At 48.1% G+C, this 20226-nt stretch overlaps 10 protein-coding genes across 10 annotated transcripts; 4 read left to right on the top strand and 6 right to left on the bottom strand.

The window, feature by feature from the left end:
* Nucleotides 1-144: 144 nt before the first annotated feature.
* On the top strand, nt 145-1222 carry BDW43DRAFT_307843 (phosphoribosylaminoimidazolesuccinocarboxamide synthase; the record flags this gene model as incomplete). Its single annotated transcript, XM_032046333.1, has 3 exons — nt 145-294; nt 366-741; nt 837-1222. 3 exons carry the CDS (start codon nt 145-147, stop codon nt 1220-1222), a joined length of 912 nt encoding a protein of 303 aa, XP_031903664.1.
* Nucleotides 1223-1386: 164 nt separating this feature from the next.
* On the bottom strand, nt 1387-2556 carry BDW43DRAFT_297858 (CIA30 family protein; the record flags this gene model as incomplete). The annotated part of the gene is made up of 3 exons (XM_032044463.1): nt 1387-2096; nt 2158-2391; nt 2469-2556. The coding sequence occupies 3 exons, from the start codon at nt 2554-2556 to the stop codon at nt 1387-1389; spliced, it is 1032 nt and encodes a 343-aa protein (XP_031903663.1).
* A 972-nt stretch (nt 2557-3528) lies between these two features.
* On the bottom strand, nt 3529-3798 carry BDW43DRAFT_226084 (uncharacterized protein). Its single transcript, XM_032039460.1, has one exon. It carries the CDS (start codon nt 3752-3754, stop codon nt 3578-3580), a length of 177 nt encoding a protein of 58 aa, XP_031903662.1. The 5' UTR covers nt 3755-3798; the 3' UTR covers nt 3529-3577.
* Nucleotides 3799-4710: 912 nt separating this feature from the next.
* On the top strand, nt 4711-6068 carry BDW43DRAFT_307841 (uncharacterized protein; the record flags this gene model as incomplete). Its single annotated transcript, XM_032046332.1, has 5 exons — nt 4711-4832; nt 4885-5017; nt 5078-5195; nt 5254-5969; nt 6054-6068. The coding sequence occupies 5 exons, from the start codon at nt 4711-4713 to the stop codon at nt 6066-6068; spliced, it is 1104 nt and encodes a 367-aa protein (XP_031903661.1).
* Nucleotides 6069-6631: 563 nt separating this feature from the next.
* Nucleotides 6632-8387, top strand: BDW43DRAFT_226078 (RNA-binding protein). Its single transcript, XM_032039459.1, has 3 exons — nt 6632-7751; nt 7812-8040; nt 8106-8387. Exons 1-3 carry the CDS (start codon nt 7175-7177, stop codon nt 8290-8292), a joined length of 993 nt encoding a protein of 330 aa, XP_031903660.1. The 5' UTR covers nt 6632-7174; the 3' UTR covers nt 8293-8387.
* Nucleotides 8388-8917: 530 nt separating this feature from the next.
* Nucleotides 8918-9875, bottom strand: racA (putative Rho GTPase Rac; the record flags this gene model as incomplete). Its single annotated transcript, XM_032044462.1, has 6 exons — nt 8918-8978; nt 9043-9275; nt 9343-9523; nt 9586-9644; nt 9746-9778; nt 9843-9875. 6 exons carry the CDS (start codon nt 9873-9875, stop codon nt 8918-8920), a joined length of 600 nt encoding a protein of 199 aa, XP_031903659.1.
* A 1605-nt stretch (nt 9876-11480) lies between these two features.
* On the bottom strand, nt 11481-11944 carry BDW43DRAFT_307838 (putative quinol monooxygenase; the record flags this gene model as incomplete). The annotated part of the gene is made up of 3 exons (XM_032046331.1): nt 11481-11637; nt 11690-11802; nt 11882-11944. The coding sequence occupies 3 exons, from the start codon at nt 11942-11944 to the stop codon at nt 11481-11483; spliced, it is 333 nt and encodes a 110-aa protein (XP_031903658.1).
* A 154-nt stretch (nt 11945-12098) lies between these two features.
* Nucleotides 12099-14957, bottom strand: BDW43DRAFT_225958 (transcription factor domain-containing protein). Its single transcript, XM_032039458.1, has 7 exons — nt 14569-14957; nt 14298-14404; nt 13936-14244; nt 13446-13883; nt 13123-13388; nt 12556-13062; nt 12099-12507 (listed from the first exon to the last, which is right to left on the bottom strand). The coding sequence occupies exons 1-7, from the start codon at nt 14806-14808 to the stop codon at nt 12299-12301; spliced, it is 2076 nt and encodes a 691-aa protein (XP_031903657.1). The 5' UTR covers nt 14809-14957; the 3' UTR covers nt 12099-12298.
* A 655-nt stretch (nt 14958-15612) lies between these two features.
* rgd1 (putative Rho GTPase activator (Rgd1)) lies at nt 15613-18529 on the top strand (the record flags this gene model as incomplete). Its single annotated transcript, XM_032049690.1, has 9 exons — nt 15613-15768; nt 15836-15889; nt 15955-16561; nt 16621-16829; nt 16881-17406; nt 17463-17606; nt 17658-17752; nt 17816-17886; nt 17949-18529. 9 exons carry the CDS (start codon nt 15613-15615, stop codon nt 18058-18060), a joined length of 1974 nt encoding a protein of 657 aa, XP_031903656.1. The 3' UTR covers nt 18061-18529.
* On the bottom strand, nt 18490-20009 carry BDW43DRAFT_225665 (uncharacterized protein). Its single transcript, XM_032039456.1, has 3 exons — nt 19485-20009; nt 19254-19361; nt 18490-19185 (listed from the first exon to the last, which is right to left on the bottom strand). Exons 1-3 carry the CDS (start codon nt 19826-19828, stop codon nt 18693-18695), a joined length of 945 nt encoding a protein of 314 aa, XP_031903655.1. The 5' UTR covers nt 19829-20009; the 3' UTR covers nt 18490-18692.
* Between the last annotated feature and the right edge of the window lie 217 nt (nt 20010-20226).

The raw sequence follows: 20226 nt of genomic DNA, 5'->3' as shown, positions 1-20226 counted from the left end.
CTTTGATATGACCTGGTGGGGTTTGCAGCCTCAGGCCATGAACCCCGCGGCAGAGAAAAAGCGACCCGCTTATCGATTTATACTTAAATGACTCGATACTCTCCGTGCCATTCATTCCTCCCCCAATTCAACAAAAACCCCATCATGCCTGAAGCTCTTACGAATACCGATCTCCAGGGCGCCCTCCCCCTCATCGCACGAGGAAAGGTTCGCGACCTGTACGATGTCGACGAGAAGACCCTCCTCTTTGTCGCAACGGACCGCATCTCCGCCTACGATGTGATCATGGAGAATGTACAGCTTTCCTCTCGCTCTTCCACTCATCTATCACCCCACTGCAATACAACTAACATGACAATCCAAAGGGTATTCCCGAAAAAGGTGTCCTCCTGACCCTTTGCACGAAAACCTGGTTCAAGATCCTCACCGATGCCATCCCCTCCCTCCGCACCCACTTCCTCACCCTCGACCTCCCCCCTCAGATTCCCGAGTCGCTCCGCCCCGTGCTCCAGAACCGAAGCATGCAGGTGCGCAAGCTGAAGATTCTCCCCATTGAGGCCATCGTCCGCGGCTACATCACTGGGTCCGCCTGGAGCGAGTACAAGAAATCCGGCACGGTGCACGGTATCAAGGTCGCCGAGGGTCTGCAGGAAAGTCAGGCATTCCCCGACGGTCCTATCTATACCCCCAGCACCAAGGCCGAGCAGGGCGAGCATGATGAAAATATTCATCCTGACCAGGGTATGTTCATGTCTTGAACCTTCTGGGGTGTCCAATTTCGGGGCCCTGTTTTCGTAGTATTGAGTCGTTTGCTAATTTCTTTCTTTGTGCCGTAGCGGCTGCTATTGTCGGTGAACCCTACGCCTCTACCATTGCTTCCCTTTCAATCCAGCTTTATAAGGCCGCGCATGAGTACGCCCTCACCCGCGGTGTGATCATTGCCGATACTAAGTTCGAGTTCGGCTTGGACCCGGAGACAAATGAGGTGGTGCTGGCGGATGAGGTTCTCACTCCTGATTCGTCGCGCTTCTGGCCCAAGGACTCCTATGCGGTTGGTCGCGGGCAGCAGAGCTTCGATAAGCAGTTCTTGCGCGACTGGTTGACCAGCGAGGGGCTGAAGGGCAAGCCTGGTGTGCGGATGACGGACGAGATCGCGCAGAAGACTAGCGCCAAGTACCGTGAGGCGTGGGAGCGGATCACGGGCGGTAGCCATCAGATCTAGTCACAGTGGTGGTCTAATATAAAATGAAGCCTGTCAAGTTTGTAACTTTTAATTTGTAAAAAGTCTGAAAATGTCGATCCAATCAAAGACTAAACGGAAGAAGTGGTATAGGGGCCTAGAAATAGAAATAAAAATATTACTATACAATTTAACCTGGTATCCATTTATTGATCCCACTCATCACGCAATGCCTTCAATCCCTTCTTCGCTTTCGGCGCCTCCTGCTGACTTGTATGCGGTACAGACTCCCCCGTCCAGCCAGTCCGGACGCCCTCATCAATCGGCAAAGCATCCGTACCGCAGATGCGTCTCTCCTCTTCAATCTCCGCATCGCTCATGCCATTCGTAGCCCAGATCTTGTGAATCCGTAGATCATACGGGCCTTCCACCCGATCCGTCAGCCCAATCCCGATACTCTTCACCCGGTTTCTTATTATAGAAGTCTGCGGCTCAACCACCATCCCATGGTTCGTGCGAACAAAGGAGTTAAACGGTAACAGAATCGTTTCCCAGCCGGTGGTTCCGGACGTTGTGGCACTGGTCGACGTCGACATGATGGTCGACTCAGGAGGCACATCCGAAAGAGCAGGCGGTATACCATGGGGATACTGCGTCTCCGCAAATTCGGGTGACTCCGTTGCCTCGGCGGCCGAGAGAAATTCGTCCGGAGAGGCCTCCTGGACCCTATGATGGCGCGTATACAGTCGGTGCTGATGGATATCGGTCTCGACGATCGAATCGGTCTGGATGTTCACGGTGTAGCGGCGTCCGTCAGACTTGACACGCAATGCAAGGTAGGAGTAGGGATCCACGTCCCAGAAGAGTCGACCAAAGATCCAGAGGCCACGATCTTTGTTGCGGAAGGCGGCATATCCTGTTTTATATTCAATCAATCGCTTGCTACTAGGTAATTTGGGTTTCGGGAGCTACCGTACCGGTCCGCTCGACCCGCCAGTTATTGGGTAGCTTTGTTGAGATACTTCCGTGGAATCGAGCGTGTGCTGGCGATTTCGCTGCTGCGTCGGCGGGGACATAATCTAGACTAGCAGTGCTGAATCCTCCGACGGCGCGGTCAGCCATTGTCTTGCAACCTGAGACAGTGGCATCATCTTCGAAGTCGAGGAGGACATAGGGCTTTGTCGGCGTGTGTAAAGCTTCCGAGTTCCAAGCTATGTTGACCCAAGGTATTAGTAGATTGCGAAAGAACTGGGGGTGATCCGACCAGGGATTGTTTGGATGTCAGCACCTATTTTCGACAGCCTACTCAGCTCGTCTGCGCTGCGCTTGAAGAAACCGGCCGGCTTAGCGGCCAAGCACCTTGCCGTTGGGATCATGGTGCAATTACTAGTGGTCAGAAGAAGAACAAGATCAGCAAGTTCGAATGACGTCGCGTAAAGGAACGAACTGATCAAAATTGCTCACCGCCTTTGGTCCACTTTATAAGATTTACTGTAAACCCCCTCTATAAGCAATCAAATGAGCTGACCTTCTGAAATAACTAACTAGTACTCTGTATAGCTCCACTATACCCCTATATAAGAAATTTTATGTACTCCGTAGAGGGTAGAATAATTTTATGAAATTTTGTCTGGATATCTTCTTGCTTTTAAGTGGTGGACATTGGGCTTCCTTATCCCCGGGCTTGGGGTTTTTGCAGTACTTGCCACTCGTATGTACTGGTAATGGAATGGTTAGAGGCTTGAGGCTGAGCTTGTCACTTGACTCATTGCAACACGGCTGACTGTACATTTGGGGTGTTATTGTAATTACAAGTTTTGCAATTTCAAGGCTTTTCTGGCCTTTTTATACAATAAGAACCTAATTAGCTCAAGCAGGACTCTTTGGCTTACATAATTTTAATAAAATATAACGAAAATATAGGACATAATTACAGCCAGACCGAAATCTGGCGGCTGTGGCCTAGTTTCCATTCTTTAAAGCTTAAGAATTATGCTTAAGGAGAAATCATGGGTAGCATAGGCAAAAGAAATTTCGGAAATCGTACTAGGTAGTGTACAAACCCAACCCTATTTACCTCTTTAACTCGACTTCTCGCCTAGATAGCTTATAAAACATAAGAAATAAAATAAAAGAGAGTAATCAAATACTTTACACAGCATAGTGCCTTAAAGTAATTAATAAATAAAGTAAAATAAAATAAAATAAAGGTAAGAATAAAAATAAAAAAAGAATAACGGAAGAGAGCGGACTAGTACTTCCGGATGGATGGACCCGAGGGACGTGGGTCAAAGGGAATTCATGGATGCTATTGGCTAAGGCGGAAGTATGACTAGTTATCTGATCAACCCTACTTACATGGTATACAAAACCACAAGACGATTGTTTCTGACCTTTTCAATGCCAACAGTTACTTTTGTTAGTGACTTCATTCTTTGGATTGTATATAGAATCTTGGAACATCCTGACAGAAATTGAAAAATAAATATGTAAAAGATAATCAAAAATCAAAAACCTCATTCTGTTGTGGTTGTGACTCGTGCTTGCAATGTTCGCTAGTCGTGACGTCCGCATCGAATAACAATAGTCAATGTTTGGCCCCGGACTGGGAACTGGCCAGGTTGAATTACTGTTTTATCTGATTGGTTAGACCTCCTTTACTACACCCACTGGATTCGTATCCTCTAGGAAGGGGGCCCAGTTTGGGGGGAGGCTGTTTGGCGTAATTGCGTCGGAGGAATCTACATCCGGCTGGTACAGAGAGCTTCCATGGTATCACTTCGCCGAATGGCATCCAAATGTAGTATTATGTGTCACTGGCGGCGACATTGGAGGGCCTTTCCGGCTTCGCCTAGTCAGGGAGGGAACACTGACGTAGATCCGAGAGCGTCTCCTGCGATCTAAGTGAACAATACCAAATTAACTTGGATTTTAAAGCTACCTGTGGATTAACCTTATGAATTCTGGGGATAATCTTAAACTATCGGGAATTTCAGAGCTATCTGTAGATTAACCTTATGGGTTTGGTGCCCCTAGTCTATCTTAAGACCGAGCCAGTGGCATATAGTTCTGTATAGTTCCGTGGGCTTGACTTCTCGAGATATCGTCATGCCGCAGAACAGTAAAACCCTATTCATCCGAGTGATCCTATATTACAAATGTTGTACTTTTTGCGCCTTGCCACCCCATGATCGCCGGGAATTGTGGCCTGTAGGAGAACATAAACCACGGTAGCAGGCCCTTTATTGTTGACTCACATGCTTTTCAACATTTGTAAAGAATTGAGAGCATCCTGATCTCATTAAAGTTTCCATTAGGAGAGTCTTCCTCTCCAGGACTCCCCTTCTTGCTTTCTATTTTCCCCAACCCCTACACTCGTTCTATATACACCACTCTGCTCATTAGTCTTCACGCTAAAAACACAGATTCAGCTCGTTAGGACCACCAATTATCCACTATATTATCATCCAGAAAGATAATATATACTTTTCCCCACTCCTTAGGCAACAACTTCCTCCACTACCTTGAAAATGTCTGCTCCCGGCGCTCAACAACTTCATGTCCCCAACAGCCACCAGCCTGAACAGTCTTTGGCTGAATTCCACGAGTACCAAAGCCGATATGGGGTAGATGCTCGTCTCTTTATTGGAAAGTAAGTATCACATGTCTGGGTTTCAGAGGATAACTAACTAACATGTCCTTAGTCTTCCAAACAAGTGCACTCGAGAGGAACTAGCACATAATCTATGTGACATATTCAGCCAATGCGGTGAATGCCGTGTGCGCTTGCACACCAACACACAGAATTCACTTGTTGGTGCTTTCGTCCAGTTCACAGTAAGTCATCTAGCTAGTAGTTCTTATCTACCGTCGACAAGTTCCTAAGAAAAGATATAGAACGCCCAGGCTGCCGAGACAGCTTTTAATGAGAAGAATGGGACGAGGATCTTACACCGTCCTTTGAGGGTCGAGAAAGCAATGGGACCCAGAGGAAAAACCGGGAATACCGGAAATCGTAAGTGCTCATGATCATTTATAGAGAACATGATCCACGATATTAATATATAATATAGGCACGCAAGCACCTGGACTGCAAATGGGGCCAAATCAGCCATTGCCCCTTAATAATGGGTCAGTGGCACACAATTACTACCCTGCGGGACAGGCATATCTCTATCAGCCAGATCCACAGCCAAACTACATGCCGCCTGCAAATATGGGAGGCGGCGTGCCATACCCTATGGGTCACCCGCCTACCAATCGTGACTACCTGTCTGCCCAGCAATGGCAGGCTGCACCTAGGCAGACGATATCTCACAACGGCTACTACTGTGAGCCCAACAACGACCATGACTACGAGCCAAACAATGGGCATGACCTTCAGCCCGACAACGGCCATATCTGGAATTCCAATGTCGGTCAATGGTATAAGCACGAGGACCGCTTTCACAAGGACCCCGAGACCGGCCGTTACTACGATAGCTTGATTCCAGGCTGTTACTTTGAGAATGGTCTTTACTATGGTCCCAAGAACCCCCGCGACAAATCACTCACCAATGGTGAGATTCGCCTTGCTGGAGAACACACATCCAGCCCTCCGCGGGACGACGACATGTCAACCTCGACTTCTGGGGCATCCACTGCGCCTCTGGAAGCAGAATCAGCCCCGACTTCCCAGGTATCCACTCCACCTGTGGAAGAAGAATCAGCCGTGTCTGAGGATGAGCAGACTCAAGCAGTCCCGGTATCCCTTCTGGGCTTGTCTTCTGGGGTCTTTGATTCTCTGCTCGTAGGCCGGCCTCTTAGGGCACAGAGAGATCTTTCGAGGCGTCAGCTAACGTTTATATACGCACACTCTACCCAGTCTTCACAGAAGGAGAGATCTTAGATGCGGCGTGGGTGGAGGAACATAAATAGAAATACCTGTTCCCTCAGGATGAGGGCGAGAAAGCATGGGGACGGTGGGAAAAATTGCAAGACGCTTCAGAGACTTGGGTTGGAACCATCGGAAGGCCACAATATTGTCAGAATCCCTACAAAACTAGAAGCCAAAAAAAGGGAGCGAAAATAAATAAATAGATAAAGCATGTCTCTTGCGGAACTGAGCGGTGGAATATTATTATTAGCAATCTCAGAATAGATACAGTATAGGGAGTACCACAGCGTCAGCGTGTAAATTTTTTTGCCTTTTAGCCAGATAATCCTCTGTTTTGGTCTAATTCAAGTCTTTGGTCTCTGTATTTAAGCTAATAGGAATAAGTACCAAAAGTAGGTGATCTTATCTAGAAGGAGTCTTAGGTTGTTCAATGCTCTAGACTAACCATAAATGCCAAACAAGACCATAGAGAGATATTGCCTTTCTATTCAAGGAAAAAACATTGTTAGGGGGAATAAATAGAAGGGTTGGGAAAGAGTGGCTCAATTATAAGCCAGTATATTAAGTATCATCTACTTCAGTGATGCACTCCATAAGTTCTAGTAAGCCCTAACTTACTTCAACCTAAATTGGACCAAATGTGTATATATATTTCAGCCAATGAGGCCGTAAAGCCAGCTCCTTCCATGCCTTAGCTCTCTTTACAAACATCATATTTGACAGTCCAGCCTGTACTAAGTAAATCTCCTTTATAGACCATTGAAATCCGGATAATTATATACTCTACCAGTTCAACGAAGCTATTATTTGACAACCTATCATATATCTCTACAAGTATATTGTACAGATGCTTTCTGCCTCAGGCGTCAAATACCAAACATGTGAAACAATGTCACACCGCCCCGCCATCTCCGCCCGGCAAAAAAAGTAAATTTCCAATTTTGCCGAACTTTTTTCCCCTATCATTGTGGTTCATTTATCTTTCCATCTGGTTGTTTGTTTTCTTCTTGGAACTTATCCTGTTTTTGGCTTATTCGGGATTCATATCATTGCCTAACGTCCTGTCAACTTCCCAGTTTCCACATTTATCTCAGTCCACGGTGACTGCTATTGACAAAATGGGCGACAAGAAGCGCAAGATCATCGAGAATAACCCTGGGGAAGCCATCCAACCAGAGGGAAAGAAGGCAAAGCGTGAGGAAAAGAAGGAGAAGAAGCGCAAGTCTAAGGATGTTGTGGAAGATGTAAAGGTGGAGGAGACCAGTGTTGAGGAACCAACTAAGCCGGACAAGAAGGAGAAGAAGGACAAGAAAGAGAAAAAGGAGAAGAAGGACAAAAAGGAAAAGAAGGAGAAGAAAGAAAAGAAGGAGAAGAAAGAAAAGAAGGCAAAGAAGGAGGAGGAGGGAGAGATCCAAGAAGATGCGTCCGAGGTAAATGGCGCCGAGGAAGAGAAGCAGGAATCCGCCGACGCAATGGAGGTGGATGAGAAGCCAGCCGAAGGGAGCGAAGAAAAGGCCCAGGCGAAGAAGGAGAAGAAAGAGAAGAAGAAAGCCAAAAAGGAAAAGAAGAAGGCGGAGGCTGCAGAGGCCCAGGATCATGAACAGAAACAGGAGTCCAACGAGCAGCAATCTCAGGCTGAACCTGCTGAGAATGATAACTCTAAGCAGAGAGGTTCTCGATTCATTTGCTTCGTTGGTATGTTTTGACCCTTTTCTTACCCATGAAAATTTCGCCGACCCTAATGTGTTTGACTAGGAAACCTCCCATACTCTGCCAACCACGAGTCCTTGTCCGAGCACTTCGCAAAGATTGCTCCGGTCTCTGTACGAGTTGCTACACATAAGGACAAGCCCACCAAGAGCCGTGGATTCGGCTTCATCGAGTTCGATAACTACGATCGCATGAAGACCTGCCTCAAGTTGTACCACCACTCGATGTTTGATGATAAGAAATACCCCCCTCGCCGGATCAATGTTGAATTGACGTGAGTACACTATCTCTATAAACGTCGATTCACTATGCATCTTACTGACGTTGATATTTCCCTAGTGCCGGCGGTGGCGGTAACACCGACAACCGCAAAGCCAAGATCGAAGCAAAGAACAAGAAGCTCTTTGAAGAGAGGCAGCGCAATGCCAAGAATATTCAGAAGGAGCGGGAGGTGAAAACCCAGGCCGGGGAGACTGGTGGTGATTTTGCGGGTGTGCACCCCAGCCGGCTGAGTCGCATGGCATAGATTCTCCTTCCCTCGAGATTCTCGCCTTCACTTTCATGTACGCTCATGTTGTGTTTGTTCTTGTATTCAGTTTAGAGATATCCTTTCCGTTCTCTTCGTTCTGTGGATACTTGGTTAAATGAGGGTGACAAGGAATAAAAAGAAATGTTATGCATGCTCGTCCATTTCCAAATGACTAGCGTTCGCTAAGATGCATCCATCGCAATCACACCCGCAGCGTGCATTGTGGATGTCACTACATCCCATCTATGAGACCCAACCCCCGAGATCGAAAGACCGAAAAAAAAAAACAAAACCACAGCAGATAAAAGAAAAAGGAGAGAAAAAAAAGAACACTAACCCCATCGAGCGACGTTCATTGCATGATATTGTATGGCGTGTTACATCTTTATACTGTATTAAAGGAAAGGGTGAAGAGATGTGGGGGTGAAAGCGACTGAGCCCCCAAAACAACATCATAATCGTAGCATCAAGCCAAGGAGAGGTAGTGGGGGAAATGCAGTCAAAGAAAAAGGAAGAGAAATGAAAGATATTGTCATCATAGGGAATAGATTTCCCAACAACCCAGGCGCCGTATTAGTTCTTTATATTATAGTCGGAAGGAACAAGAATTATAGGAATGGATCTACAGAATCGAACATTTGCTCTTCTTGGGCTTCGTGGTGGGTCGGGGATTGAGAACAGCACTAGAATCAGGAGTCAACCTCAAAGTGCCCCCATATGCTTTTCGTCGAGACATGGGCCACATACCGAATCGCCTCGTCGAACACGCTCTTCAGGTTGCGCTGTGTGAGGGCGGAACATTCGAGATACTTATGTGCACGGATTTCCTTGGCCACGGCGAGAGCTTGCTCGTACGAAACGGGTTCCATCTTCCTTTGACGGAGGGCTTCTGTCGTCGCGGCATCGTCCCTCAGATCGAGCTTTGTGCCGACCAGGATAATGGGGACGTTCGGGGCGTGGTGTTCAATCTCCGGGAACCACTGCAGGAGGGTTAGTTAGGCTGGACGCATTCGACATCGAGTATAGGAATTTCCGAGGACTAAGCACCTTGGCTTTGACGTTGTCGAAGGATGGCGGGCTGACGATAGAGAAACAGATGAGAAAGACATCGGTTTGCGGATAGGACAACGGCCGAAGTCGATCATAATCTTCCTGTCCAGCAGTATCCCACAGTCCTAGGCTAATCGGTCTGCCATCTACCATCACACTGGCCGTGTAGTTGTCAAATCTGAGGATAGGTTAACCACGAATTCTTTTCAAGACGAGTACAGGGGACCAAAGGCCACGGACACGGTCGGTATATATTCCCCGGGGAAAGCGTTGGTTGTATAGGAGATCAGGAGACACGTCTAGGTGGGTTCATGATTAGCCGATGATACAGATGGTATCGATCTGAGACAGCTCTAAGAAAGACGATAAGAACCAGAGAGCAAAGCGACTAGCGACTCACTTTTCCAACAGCACCGTCACCAGTGACTACACACTATATACATGGTCGTCTATTAGTCGCGGTGTGATCGACCGACAGATAAGCCACGGATGCTGACCTTCAGGGATTGGGTAGCGGGACCGGTCGCCATTCTTTCAAATTCTGCGGTATGTCGACGGAATAAAAAAAAAGGGGGGAGGGAGGGAAGGTAATTGCAGCGATCAGAGGGAGTGTGAAGGGTGGGGAGAAACAGTCAAACGGAGAGTCAGAGCACTATAAGGAGGTTTGAGTTGTTGGCGGTGGAAGAGCAACGTGGGCGGGTATCTGCAAATCGGACAGAGATCGATGGGATTCAACACGGCGAATCACAGGACGCTATGGATCGTTAGATAGAGAAGACGATAAATGCAAGATTAAAATAGAGACAGAAGAAGTGGCAGAAGGGGAGAGGGAGGTTAAACAAAACAACCACCCGATGTGGTCGATTTGGGGGGGGGAGGGGAAATTGGGGGGAAGGGATGCGGAGAGAGTAGTAGAGAGTTAAAGGTAAAGGAAAAGAGAGAGAGAGAAGAGAAGGAAGAGTAAGAGGGGGCAAGGAAGTTAGAGACTAAGAGGGGGGGGGCGACGCAAATGCCAGAAGTCGATAGCTCACCTGAATTTTAAGGTATACAATGTGGGAAAATAAATTGGGGAGAGGAAACACAATTAAATAGTTAATTAATTAATCGTTTTGTTTAATTTAATGAATCTCTATATATCTAACGAGATTGTTTTCAACTATTATAAGAGACAAGTAAAGTTATTCTTCTTCCTCGGCTGGTTTACTTGACCAGAACAACCAAAATCGTAGGGAGATCTAAGAATAATACTCCAAAGGCAGGAAACCAACACTGAATGGCTGGGGATTAAGCGCCAATGATAAGGGTTAAAGAGAACCAGAAAATAGCATTGGCTGGGGCTTGCTGATAACTCTTTACTAGTTAGTAAGTATTCTTCGCATCCTCTAGAGACTTCTAGTACTTCATACTACCTGATTATCCTCTTACTTACTATTTATCCTATCCTCTCCCATTCCAAGGTACGGTCGCTGGGGGAAAGTTTGGTTCAGGGGCGGTACCAGAGGTCGTTTTTGGAGGAACTTGCATACATTTCCTATCAATTAATTAATTACCTGGAACTTTTTGACTTCTCTTAAATCTCTCTCTCTCACTCTCTTTCTTATCGGGGGAAGACAGCACATAGACGTAAATACCTTACATACATACTCTGTACATACATATGTATCTTTCAGCCTCCATCGACATGGAAACAAGACCCTACTTTAATGTAAAGCCCACTTTCGAACTTATCCAAAAGAGAAGAGAGAACGAAAAATATTTTTTCATGAAAAGAAACCGAACAAACAACAACAGATGACACCGACTGGACTACATTGACCGCCACCAATAGAACCCCTCCTTAAAAAAAATTAGAGACAAAGAGAGAATATTTTTAGATCTCAGCCATGCTTGCGACTGGGTTGGACTCTCCGCATTTATACCTCCATCCCAGTGTGATATCATGCAAGCCAAATATGCATACTGCCATGGCCCTACAGGTGGCGCTCAATCGGATTCCTTCTCGCTAACCCCGGTGGTCTATCGCTTTCGTAAAAAATTTGGTACTATATCACCATCCATTATATTACTATCTCCCGGATCAAGCTAACCGAAGGAAGGGATGAAGACCTCAATAGAAAGCAAGAAGAATAATTTTTTTAAGTGTGAACTCGAGTGACCCCAACAGACTCCGGAAGAATCCCATGCCCAACCTTCACATCGTATGGCCGCTCCATCAACCCAGCCGCCTTATTGCCGAACTCCTGGAAATGCGGACTGAGTAGATGCATATGAAGCGCATCCTGATCCCTGTACCTGTTGATCTATCAGCGATCGGATCGGACGGGGATACTGCGCTCATGCATACTTCTCGACGACCATAATCTCGTCCCCATCTTTAATGGAAAAGGCGTAGTAAACTAGCGTATCGGGTTCCGTGGCATGCACCTGACGGGTGAGTTCTGCCAAGTGACGCGACAACTAGTTGAATCGCTGCTCAGTCAATTCCATTGACAACCAAATATGAGACGAATGTAAAGACGGGCAGGAAGGGACTTACTTCGTCATGCTTGCCGGGCTTAGGGTACATGATGGCCACCACATTCACCTCGCCGAAAACCATTTTGCAATTATCACGAGTTATATGATTTATTAACTACCACTTGCCAATCTGATCAAGAATCGTAAGTAGGAGCAAAGGAGACGTGTCGATGCGGGGGCTCATTTTCACCCCTGCGATGACTAAACCTGCCCGGTATGTGATCGATCGATGAATGCGGTGGGATTGAGAGGTTGCCACAGTAGTGTGCTTTTACTTCCCCTTCCCTTCCGATTGGTATCTCATTGAACTTCTAATTGAGTGTATGTACAACGAAAGTTGGTATCAACAAGGAACTCTTTTTCTGTCTAACGCTGAAATATAATTGTGAACCCGGAAGGAACACGGTAGTCACACAAATACAGTACTGGTATTCGTCTACATCACGGGTGGAGCAACGAATGAGTCCGGAATCCCGTCAAACACCCAGTTGAGCGAATCGAAGACTTCGGAGAACCCAACTTCGCTAATGAACGCTCCTCCTTGGTCGAAGTTAGGTGCGTACATCAACCCGGGGTCCTCGAGTGAATCGTCCTGCCGTGAAACAGGTCCAGCTGTTGTCGACATGTTTGGATTGGCCAGGGTAGCTGCACATGATGAGCTACGGGCCCGAGATAGAAGGGAGGGGAACATACCTTGTGCATCTTCGACGCTCTTGATCGGCCGAAAGCGCTGTCGCCAACGCCAAACGGTATCATAGACGTGGCTCATGCTCATTCGGCAGCGTACCTTCAGAAGGAGAGCCTCTTCTCCGCTCGGATCAGAGCCTCCCGCATTCCACATTTGCGCCAGAATGTCCGCCAGGCGCACGGGACGGTCGTGGTCCATGACGCTGATCCGCCGGATGGCCGAGATTGCCCCATTGAACAGGAGCTTCCCGTGGTCGAAGTCAATGTGGCGGCTGAAGTCACTCTTCAACAGCTTCATCAGCGCAAACGCAGCAGACACGGTCATTTGGAGAATGTAATTGGTTGCATGACCAATGAGCTCTCCGGGAGACGTTTCGAGATCTAATACACGACCAAGGAACGACGTGGTCGCAATGAAGAGTTTCGTTAAGTCATCGCTTCGTGGATTGGAACCTAGAAATACAAAGTACCGCAAATGCAGCTCAGCTGCTCGAAGATGGATCATGTTGATATCTGACCATGTGCACATTAGACTTTATTCGAAGTCAAGGGATCCAAGGGTCGACCACGTACTGGAAATATCTCGGCCAAGCTCGACTTCCATGTCTCTCAGCTCATTCTCCAGGAGCTGCACAATCAACAACTTCTCGGCGCTAATAAACTCTGCTGGTTCCGGTTTACTGCTATATAGTGACTTGGTTACTCGGTCACAGAACTTTTCGATGCGCAACCGAGTTTGGAGGTCATGGGAAGGGTGGTAATCTGCGTCTTGGAGAGACGCTGGCTCAAGCGCCCAATCGTAAATTGTGCCCGGTGGTTGCCCGTAGCCCGTAGCAACACTAGTAACCGTGAGCGACAGCTCTACGAACCACTCAATGTAGGATAGGAATGCTTACTTCTGAGCTACAATATTACATATAGCCCAAGTTTGTATTCGATCCTTTACCGCCTCCCCTTGGACTTCCATCCGGAAGGTTGTGAACTCTTCTGGTTGCACCGGGCGATGCAAACCCAGTTGCATGGCAATCTGCATCATCAATCCACTAAGCATAAATGTTGCGTCCGTTCTCTGGCTGGTCGTGGGGAGCGGCCACGTGCAGAGAAGACAAAGGGCTTTCACCACACGATAGTCTTGCGGAACTCCGGTGATAGTCGACCATAGGAGCCGACTAAACGGCCCAGAGAGCGCGGTTAGAAGCCCGGGTTCTGATGGGGCCCTTCGGCTTGCAACACAGATAATCGTCCATGCCTGCAAGGGGCAGCGACGAAGATATTCATCGGGGGGCTTTTGGGGGTTCAAAAGCGGCAGGAAAGGATGATAATACTTGAAGAACCTGACGTATTGTTAGAGTTGGCAAGGGCCCAGGTTCGAGGAGGGCTAGTTACTGGTCAAACAACCGTGCGACTCTTTGTCGGGAAAGTGAAACATCTTCTAATCTCCATAGGTTGTCCTCCTGGGACATGATGGAAGTGGCCCTCTGGATGCTTAACGGGGTTGCCAGGGGCTGTGCTTCCAGCGGAGCTGATAAAGTGCGTGTTCTATTCGAGACGGCCGAATCAGGGCCACAGAACACCTCTTCCGAGCACTGGGATAGCTCATCGCTGACTGTTGCTTCTGCGCCATGAGGGTGGTCCGCAGAAGTAGCAAGCCGTCGACGGAGATCTGCAATCTCCTTTTCCATCTCAGCATTGCGCCTGCGCGGAGCCTGGTCAGCAATGGCGAGATTCGGTTGATACTGGCCAGTTACCTTCTTTTCGAAATGCGCTTGAAGCTTGGTTCAACTTTGCATTCTATCTGAAGCCGCCGACAGCGTGAACACGCTGCGGCAGGCGTCTGTACAATATCACACCGTAACTATGGGTTCCAAATTCCCCTATGTTTAGCTAGTGGTTCAAGGAAGAGAGATGATCAGAGAGGGCAATGGGCGGACCACAAAGCCCAAATTAGAAGAAACGGTACGGTTATACTATGTAGAGGGGGATATGACCAGAGATGGTGGGAGTGGTGGGGGATTGTACTTTTTGTTGCTTACACTCGTTACAGGCCTTTCTGCTACCACCCCGGCGCTTCCCCGTGATTGGAGGAACCTTCTCCATGTCGCAAGGTTCGGAGCTCCTAGCTGATAGATCAAATCCTGTAACGGGCCGGGGCATTCTGGGGTTATTCCGAAGGTCGCTGGAGGTGCCCAAGGGCGTTAAGAGACTCGCATGTGTAGGCAGCCCATGCGGTGCCATGACACCCCGGAACTCCAAGTCCATCAGTATAAACCAAACGTTTCGCCCGTCGGTATGGAACCGCGGGGCCCATTAACACATGCAAATTGCAAGGGAAAAACGGTCCAAGAACCAAGATTATGTGCCGGAAATCGGAAGAAAAGTTTAGGTGTTGAAGTGTCGCGAAACTCGGCGGTTGAATGTACCGGGCTGAGTCATCCAGTGGCCTCAGGCAGTTCTATCATGGAGCTGTCTACACTTCATATTTTATATACGCTGTCTACAGTGGTACGTACATTCATAAAAATCTCTTCCTTTTTTTTCCCCCAATTCCCGAAGCCACATCTTAAAAGACAACAATAGACGAGTATATACATAACGAATGATCCTCATATTAGCTCTTCGACTCCAGTAGTGTCCTACTAGTATTTACTCTGTTTATTTAGGTACTCCATACATATGTACATACGGAATTGCCTGTCCATGAAAGTCACGAGAATACTAGATACAGAGGTAATGTACGGAGGACAAAGACGGATGACGTAAGTGGGAAATTAGTAGGAGGGCAAAGCCACACCATGTGGTTAAGTTCACTACCTTCTTACTACTAGTACTTAGCACTAGAGACTAAGTGGTTGGTTGGTACCTGAACAGCTAAACTACGATTCCATCCCACCGCCCAATCCACTCTCACTCTTTCCACTCCTCCCACTTACGTATTATTACTTACTACGGAGATTAGGCTTCCGCAATCTACAAGACCAACTTCATTTCTCTCTTTCTTAATTATCCTTTTTTTTTATCCCGAACCATTCGCTAGTCACATAATTATTATCATTCTCCTTCCCTATGGCAGACGTTGGTCTCAACGATGGCCCTGCGCTTTCGCAGTCACCCCGAGATGCCGATGCGCCACCAACAAGTGCTGGTTCCGACGCCCACTCCGCATCCCCTGTGATCTCGGACGAGGTGAAGGCTCGCATGGACAAAGTTATTTACTCCGATGTAGGTGGCCGTATAACAGATTCTATCTAGAGAACGCTAGATCACTGATTCGAAATCGCGTCAATAGATCGGTATTACAACCCTCTTGACCCGGTTGAAACAAAGTGTCGCCTCAGCTAGGGTTCGTTCATGTTTCAGCGACCTCCAGAACTTGGCTCATCATACTAATATCACTGGTCAACCCAGGATTTCTCAACGTTCCTCAAGAAACGATCTATTTTAGAAGAGGAACATGCTCAAGGCTTGCGAAAACTGTCCCGCTCTCTCCTCGATGCTTCCGTTCGCACCGATAACCGTCAAGGCACCTATAGTCAGAGTAATAATGACCTCAGCCGCTTCCACGATCGCATGGCAGATCATGGACTACAGTTCGCAGTTTCCCTGCAACAGATGGCTGATGATCTTCACGAGTTGGCGTCGAATATCGAGAAGGGTCGCAAGCAATGGAAGCAAACCGGCCTGAGCGCGGAAAAGAGAGTACTGGAGGCGGAGGCAGCAGCGGAGAAAGCGAAGGCCAAGTATGAGTCGCTTGCGGAGCAGTATGATCGGGTGAAGACTGGAGATAAGCAGGGTGGGAAATTTGGCCTTAAGGGCCCGAAGTCCGCCGCTCAGCACGAGGAGGAGTTGTTGCGCAAGGTCCAGAACGCAGACTCGGACTATGCGTCCAAGGTCCAGGCTGCCCAGGCGGCCCGACAAGAGCTAGTTTCCACCCACCGACCTCAGGCAGTGCACAATATCCAACAATTGATCTCGGAAAGCGATTCCGGCCTTACGTTGCAGCTGCAGAAGTTTGGTATGCTTTTCCATTTTCAGTACTCCGCATACGTTGGTGCCGTTACTGACTGTGCTTAGCAACCTTTAATGAGAAGCTCTTGCTGGGCCAGGGCTTGTCTATCAGCCCTCTGAAAGAAGGCGCAGGAAATACTGCTACAGCACCAAAGAGCCTCTATGAGGTGATCCAACAAATCGATAACCAGAAAGATTACCGCGACTATATTCTAAGCCATCAAAACAACCCCGGGGCGATCACGTCGGAACAGATCGAGTATAAACGTCATCCGGTAAGTTTCACTGCCCTGGCCTTGTTCTTGTCCATTAATCCCATCTTCTAGACACTTGGAGGTACTTCTGGACCTGTTGCTCCAGCTTCTCAACCCAATACGCAAAACAAACGCAATTCGTCCATGTTGCTTCAGTCATTTTCCCAGCAACATCTCCCTACTCATTCTGCTCAACAATCCCCAGCACCCGCCGCCGCTCCTCCCGCTCCAAGTACTCAGCAGACATCTTACCCGCACAATCCAGATTCGTACGCGTCGCCAACGTTCCAGCCACCTTATCCAGTAGGTGACGGCCCAGCCGTGCCTGAAAAGCAACCCTTAATTCCCCCAACCATGGCAGCGGCGCCAAGCCCGCTACCACCAGCTGGAGGCAACTTTCAGCAACATCTCCCCCCACTAAAACCAGTGTTTGGAGTTTCTCTCGAGGATCTGTATGCAAGAGATGGGACTGCAGTTCCTATGATTGTATACCAATGTTTCCAAGCCATTGAACTTTTTGGTTTGGATATGGAGGGCATCTATCGTCTTTCCGGCAGTGCGAATCATATCAACCAGATGAAACAACTCTTTGATAATGGTGAGTTAGCCTTTGTCACATATATGCAAGGGATTTCTCTGATGTTTCATCATTAGATTCATCCCAGGTGGATTTTACGAATCCAGAAAATTTCTATCATGATGTGAACAGCGTTGCGGGATTGCTCAAGCAGTTCTTTAGAGATTTACCCGATCCGCTGTTCACTTCGCATAGCTATTCTGACTTCATCAATGCAGCCCGTAAGTAGCAATTGTCGGGGCTATTGTTCATGATCCTAACGTCGATTTTAGGCATCGATGATGATGTCCAGCGTCGGGACTCGCTTCATGCACTGGTAAATAATCTCCCAGATGCACATTACGCTACATTGAGAGCCTTGGTATTGGTATGTTCATCCTTCAAGCCCTAACTGCTCTAGATCTTGGAACCTGGTCTAATTGACTGCTAGCATCTTAACAAGGTGCAAGAACATTACACCCAGAACCGTATGAACGCAGGAAACATCGCTATCTGTTTCGGGTAAGTCAAGCCATCCACACCCTTCAAGTGCAGTCGAAGCTAACCCTAATTTCTGCCATTAGACCTACTCTTATGGGTGCCAGCTCCGGGGGTAACGTCGCCGACGCTGGTTGGCAGGTCCGCGTTATTGAAACGGTTCTTTTGAACACCTTCCAGCTCTTCGACGATGATTAGGTTCGCCTCGTAGAAAGGGCATAAACTGACCTCTGTCCTTTGATCTTGCATCGCGACACCCCCTTGTTTTTCTCTCCTTCTCCCCTTCTCTCCTTCTAGCCTTTCTTGATCCTCGGTGGATGCATGTATATAATGATATTTGGACCGATGAAACATTCTGACGAGATATCGTTGCCCAGGACGTAATTCTAATGGATTTAGCGCATCCCATTCGATCATGACACATTCTTCTTCTATAATTGGACTGAAGTAGCCTGGTGGGTAATTACAAATTGGAAATGACAGCAATAATCGGATATAATACATATGATAAGGGTTAGCAATGCGAAGTCGTTCGAGGGCCCGCTGAATACAGTGAGAATGGGAAAACCCAGGAATGTGGGCGGTGTTAACACATGGGTAGAATCAAAATTAGCTGTCAGAAGCACAGCATAATCCTGTAATGGGAGTAGAGAAGAGATTCTCAACGAAAAAGTCAAAAGGCATTTTTGATACGTCGTGATAGGGCGATGACTGCCGTAAACATGTCCCACTTATTCTGGCAAGAGGAAGGCTAGATATTCAGATCACCCTTACCAGATTAGGGGATCATTATACAGCATTCTGAGAATTTCTGCGTAGGGCGGGGTTATTTAATGACCGCCCATCTGGTCCTTCACGGCTTGCAGACGCTCAGAGAGCGTCAGACCGGACATATACAGGGGGTTGGTTAGGTCTTCTACGGTGGTTGGTGTAGCATGGCCCCAGATACGCCAGTCCTCATCCTCGCCGTACCACCGAAGCCTCTGGATAACGATGTATTCAGTACAGTCTTGCTGCTTGACTGGTGCAGAGGTCTGGACGGTAACTGTCGACTTGCCGGACTTGGCCACCTTGGATTTTCCGGTGGACTGTCTGCTTGTAATACGCACCACGACCTGTCGCACTCCGGAGTCGGGGATCTCAGGGATTTGAGTAGCACGGTCCGACACAACACGGACTCCGGTGAGGAATGTAGCCGGGGTACGATTATATCTATCCAGAGACCAAGCGACCCTCTCATTCTTAGGGCGGCTACTGATACGGGAAGCAAGATTGTTGGCGAGGCCGGTGCAGCAGATCTTGCGTAGGGCGGCAATGTCTCCCCTGTGAGGGACGCAGAATGTGGTCAGCATACCATCGGCGTCGGCTGTGTAGAATGAGTAGGGACTCACTCGGCAAAGGCAGAGTACATGCGCTCATGGAGTTCACGAGCAACTTGCCTGCGCTCTTTCAAGCGAAGCGGTAGCCCTTTATTGAGCCATCTGCAATAGGCAAGAATACTATTCGTAAGTTAGTTTAATATATCATCCATTCAGGAGACCACATCTGTGCATTGCGATACTTCGTCTTCCCACGCATCGAGAAGGAAAGGATACCACAAGCCACAAAAAGAAACAGCATACCCGATGAAATTCTGGAATCCCGACTTCAACCAAAGCCACTCCAATTGCAGACGCTCTTTCGGCTGTTGAAAGATCGAGGGCATATCCCTCCAAAGTTGTTTGACGTACGTGCCTGGCAGCAATCCAAGATCCTGAGGCAATTCATACCTCGACAACGCCGCCCCCCTCGTCTTCATACTCGGCTGGGGCGGCTGCTTCAAGGTGATGTTTTCGGGAACCCCCCGCAGAGCGCTGCGCTGGGAAGATTGCGAAAAGAACCGGTATTGGCATGAGTATAGTTGAGAAACGGGGTTGTTGGATCGAACGGACGTGAGAAGAGGCCCCTTTGACAGCGAGGACGCCATTGTGAACGAGCGGGCCCAAGGAACCTGGAGCAGGATGGAATGGGAATCGATGCTGAGCCATTAATCAAAACCGCAAAAGAAATCCCGGGCCATTGATCACGCTCCGCTCACGTGATATCAAGTCCGCCCGCCGTTTCTCAGCCGTCGTTCGGCCAACTGTGCTTTCCCCATTCGCACGCTTGTCATGGCGTTGACACTATCATTGTGAAGGACGGATCAATCGCTGGCACACGAAGTTGTTTTGTCCCTTACTGTGCGCTGTGCTGTGCTGTGTTGCGACTTGCTGTCAACAACCGTCCGTCATCTTCGGAGAAAGAAACCGATCTGTTGTTTATCTGTGGCCAGACCGATAGGCCTCGATAGGATTGACTCCTATCTCTTCTGTCTTCGTTCTCTCT

The sequence above is a fragment of the Aspergillus alliaceus genome (genome assembly GCF_009176365.1).
Source record: "Aspergillus alliaceus strain CBS 536.65 unplaced genomic scaffold BDW43scaffold_7, whole genome shotgun sequence".
In the NCBI taxonomy this organism is placed as follows: Eukaryota; Fungi; Ascomycota; class Eurotiomycetes; order Eurotiales; family Aspergillaceae; genus Aspergillus; species Aspergillus alliaceus.
This window is presented reverse-complemented; position numbering and strand designations above follow the sequence as displayed.

Coding starts and splice junctions, on each gene's coding strand:
- BDW43DRAFT_226084 (XM_032039460.1), bottom strand. CDS start 3,754: ATGCGGACGTCACGACTAGCGAACATTGCAAGCACGAGTCACAACCAC.
- BDW43DRAFT_225958 (XM_032039458.1), bottom strand. CDS start 14,808: ATGGACTTGGAGTTCCGGGGTGTCATGGCACCGCATGGGCTGCCTACA. Junction 13,884..13,935: donor GTCGCACGGTTGTTTGACCA/GTAACTAGCCCT, acceptor ACAATACGTCAG/GTTCTTCAAGTATTATCATC. Junction 13,063..13,122: donor GCTTGGCCGAGATATTTCCA/GTACGTGGTCGA, acceptor GCACATGGTCAG/ATATCAACATGATCCATCTT.
- BDW43DRAFT_226078 (XM_032039459.1), top strand. CDS start 7,175: ATGGGCGACAAGAAGCGCAAGATCATCGAGAATAACCCTGGGGAAGCC. Junction 7,752..7,811: donor TCGATTCATTTGCTTCGTTG/GTATGTTTTGAC, acceptor GTGTTTGACTAG/GAAACCTCCCATACTCTGCC. Junction 8,041..8,105: donor CGGATCAATGTTGAATTGAC/GTGAGTACACTA, acceptor ATATTTCCCTAG/TGCCGGCGGTGGCGGTAACA.
- BDW43DRAFT_225665 (XM_032039456.1), bottom strand. CDS start 19,828: ATGGCGTCCTCGCTGTCAAAGGGGCCTCTTCTCACGTCCGTTCGATCC. Junction 19,362..19,484: donor GGATTCCAGAATTTCATCGG/GTATGCTGTTTC, acceptor ACTTACGAATAG/TATTCTTGCCTATTGCAGAT. Junction 19,186..19,253: donor ATGTACTCTGCCTTTGCCGA/GTGAGTCCCTAC, acceptor CGTCCCTCACAG/GGGAGACATTGCCGCCCTAC.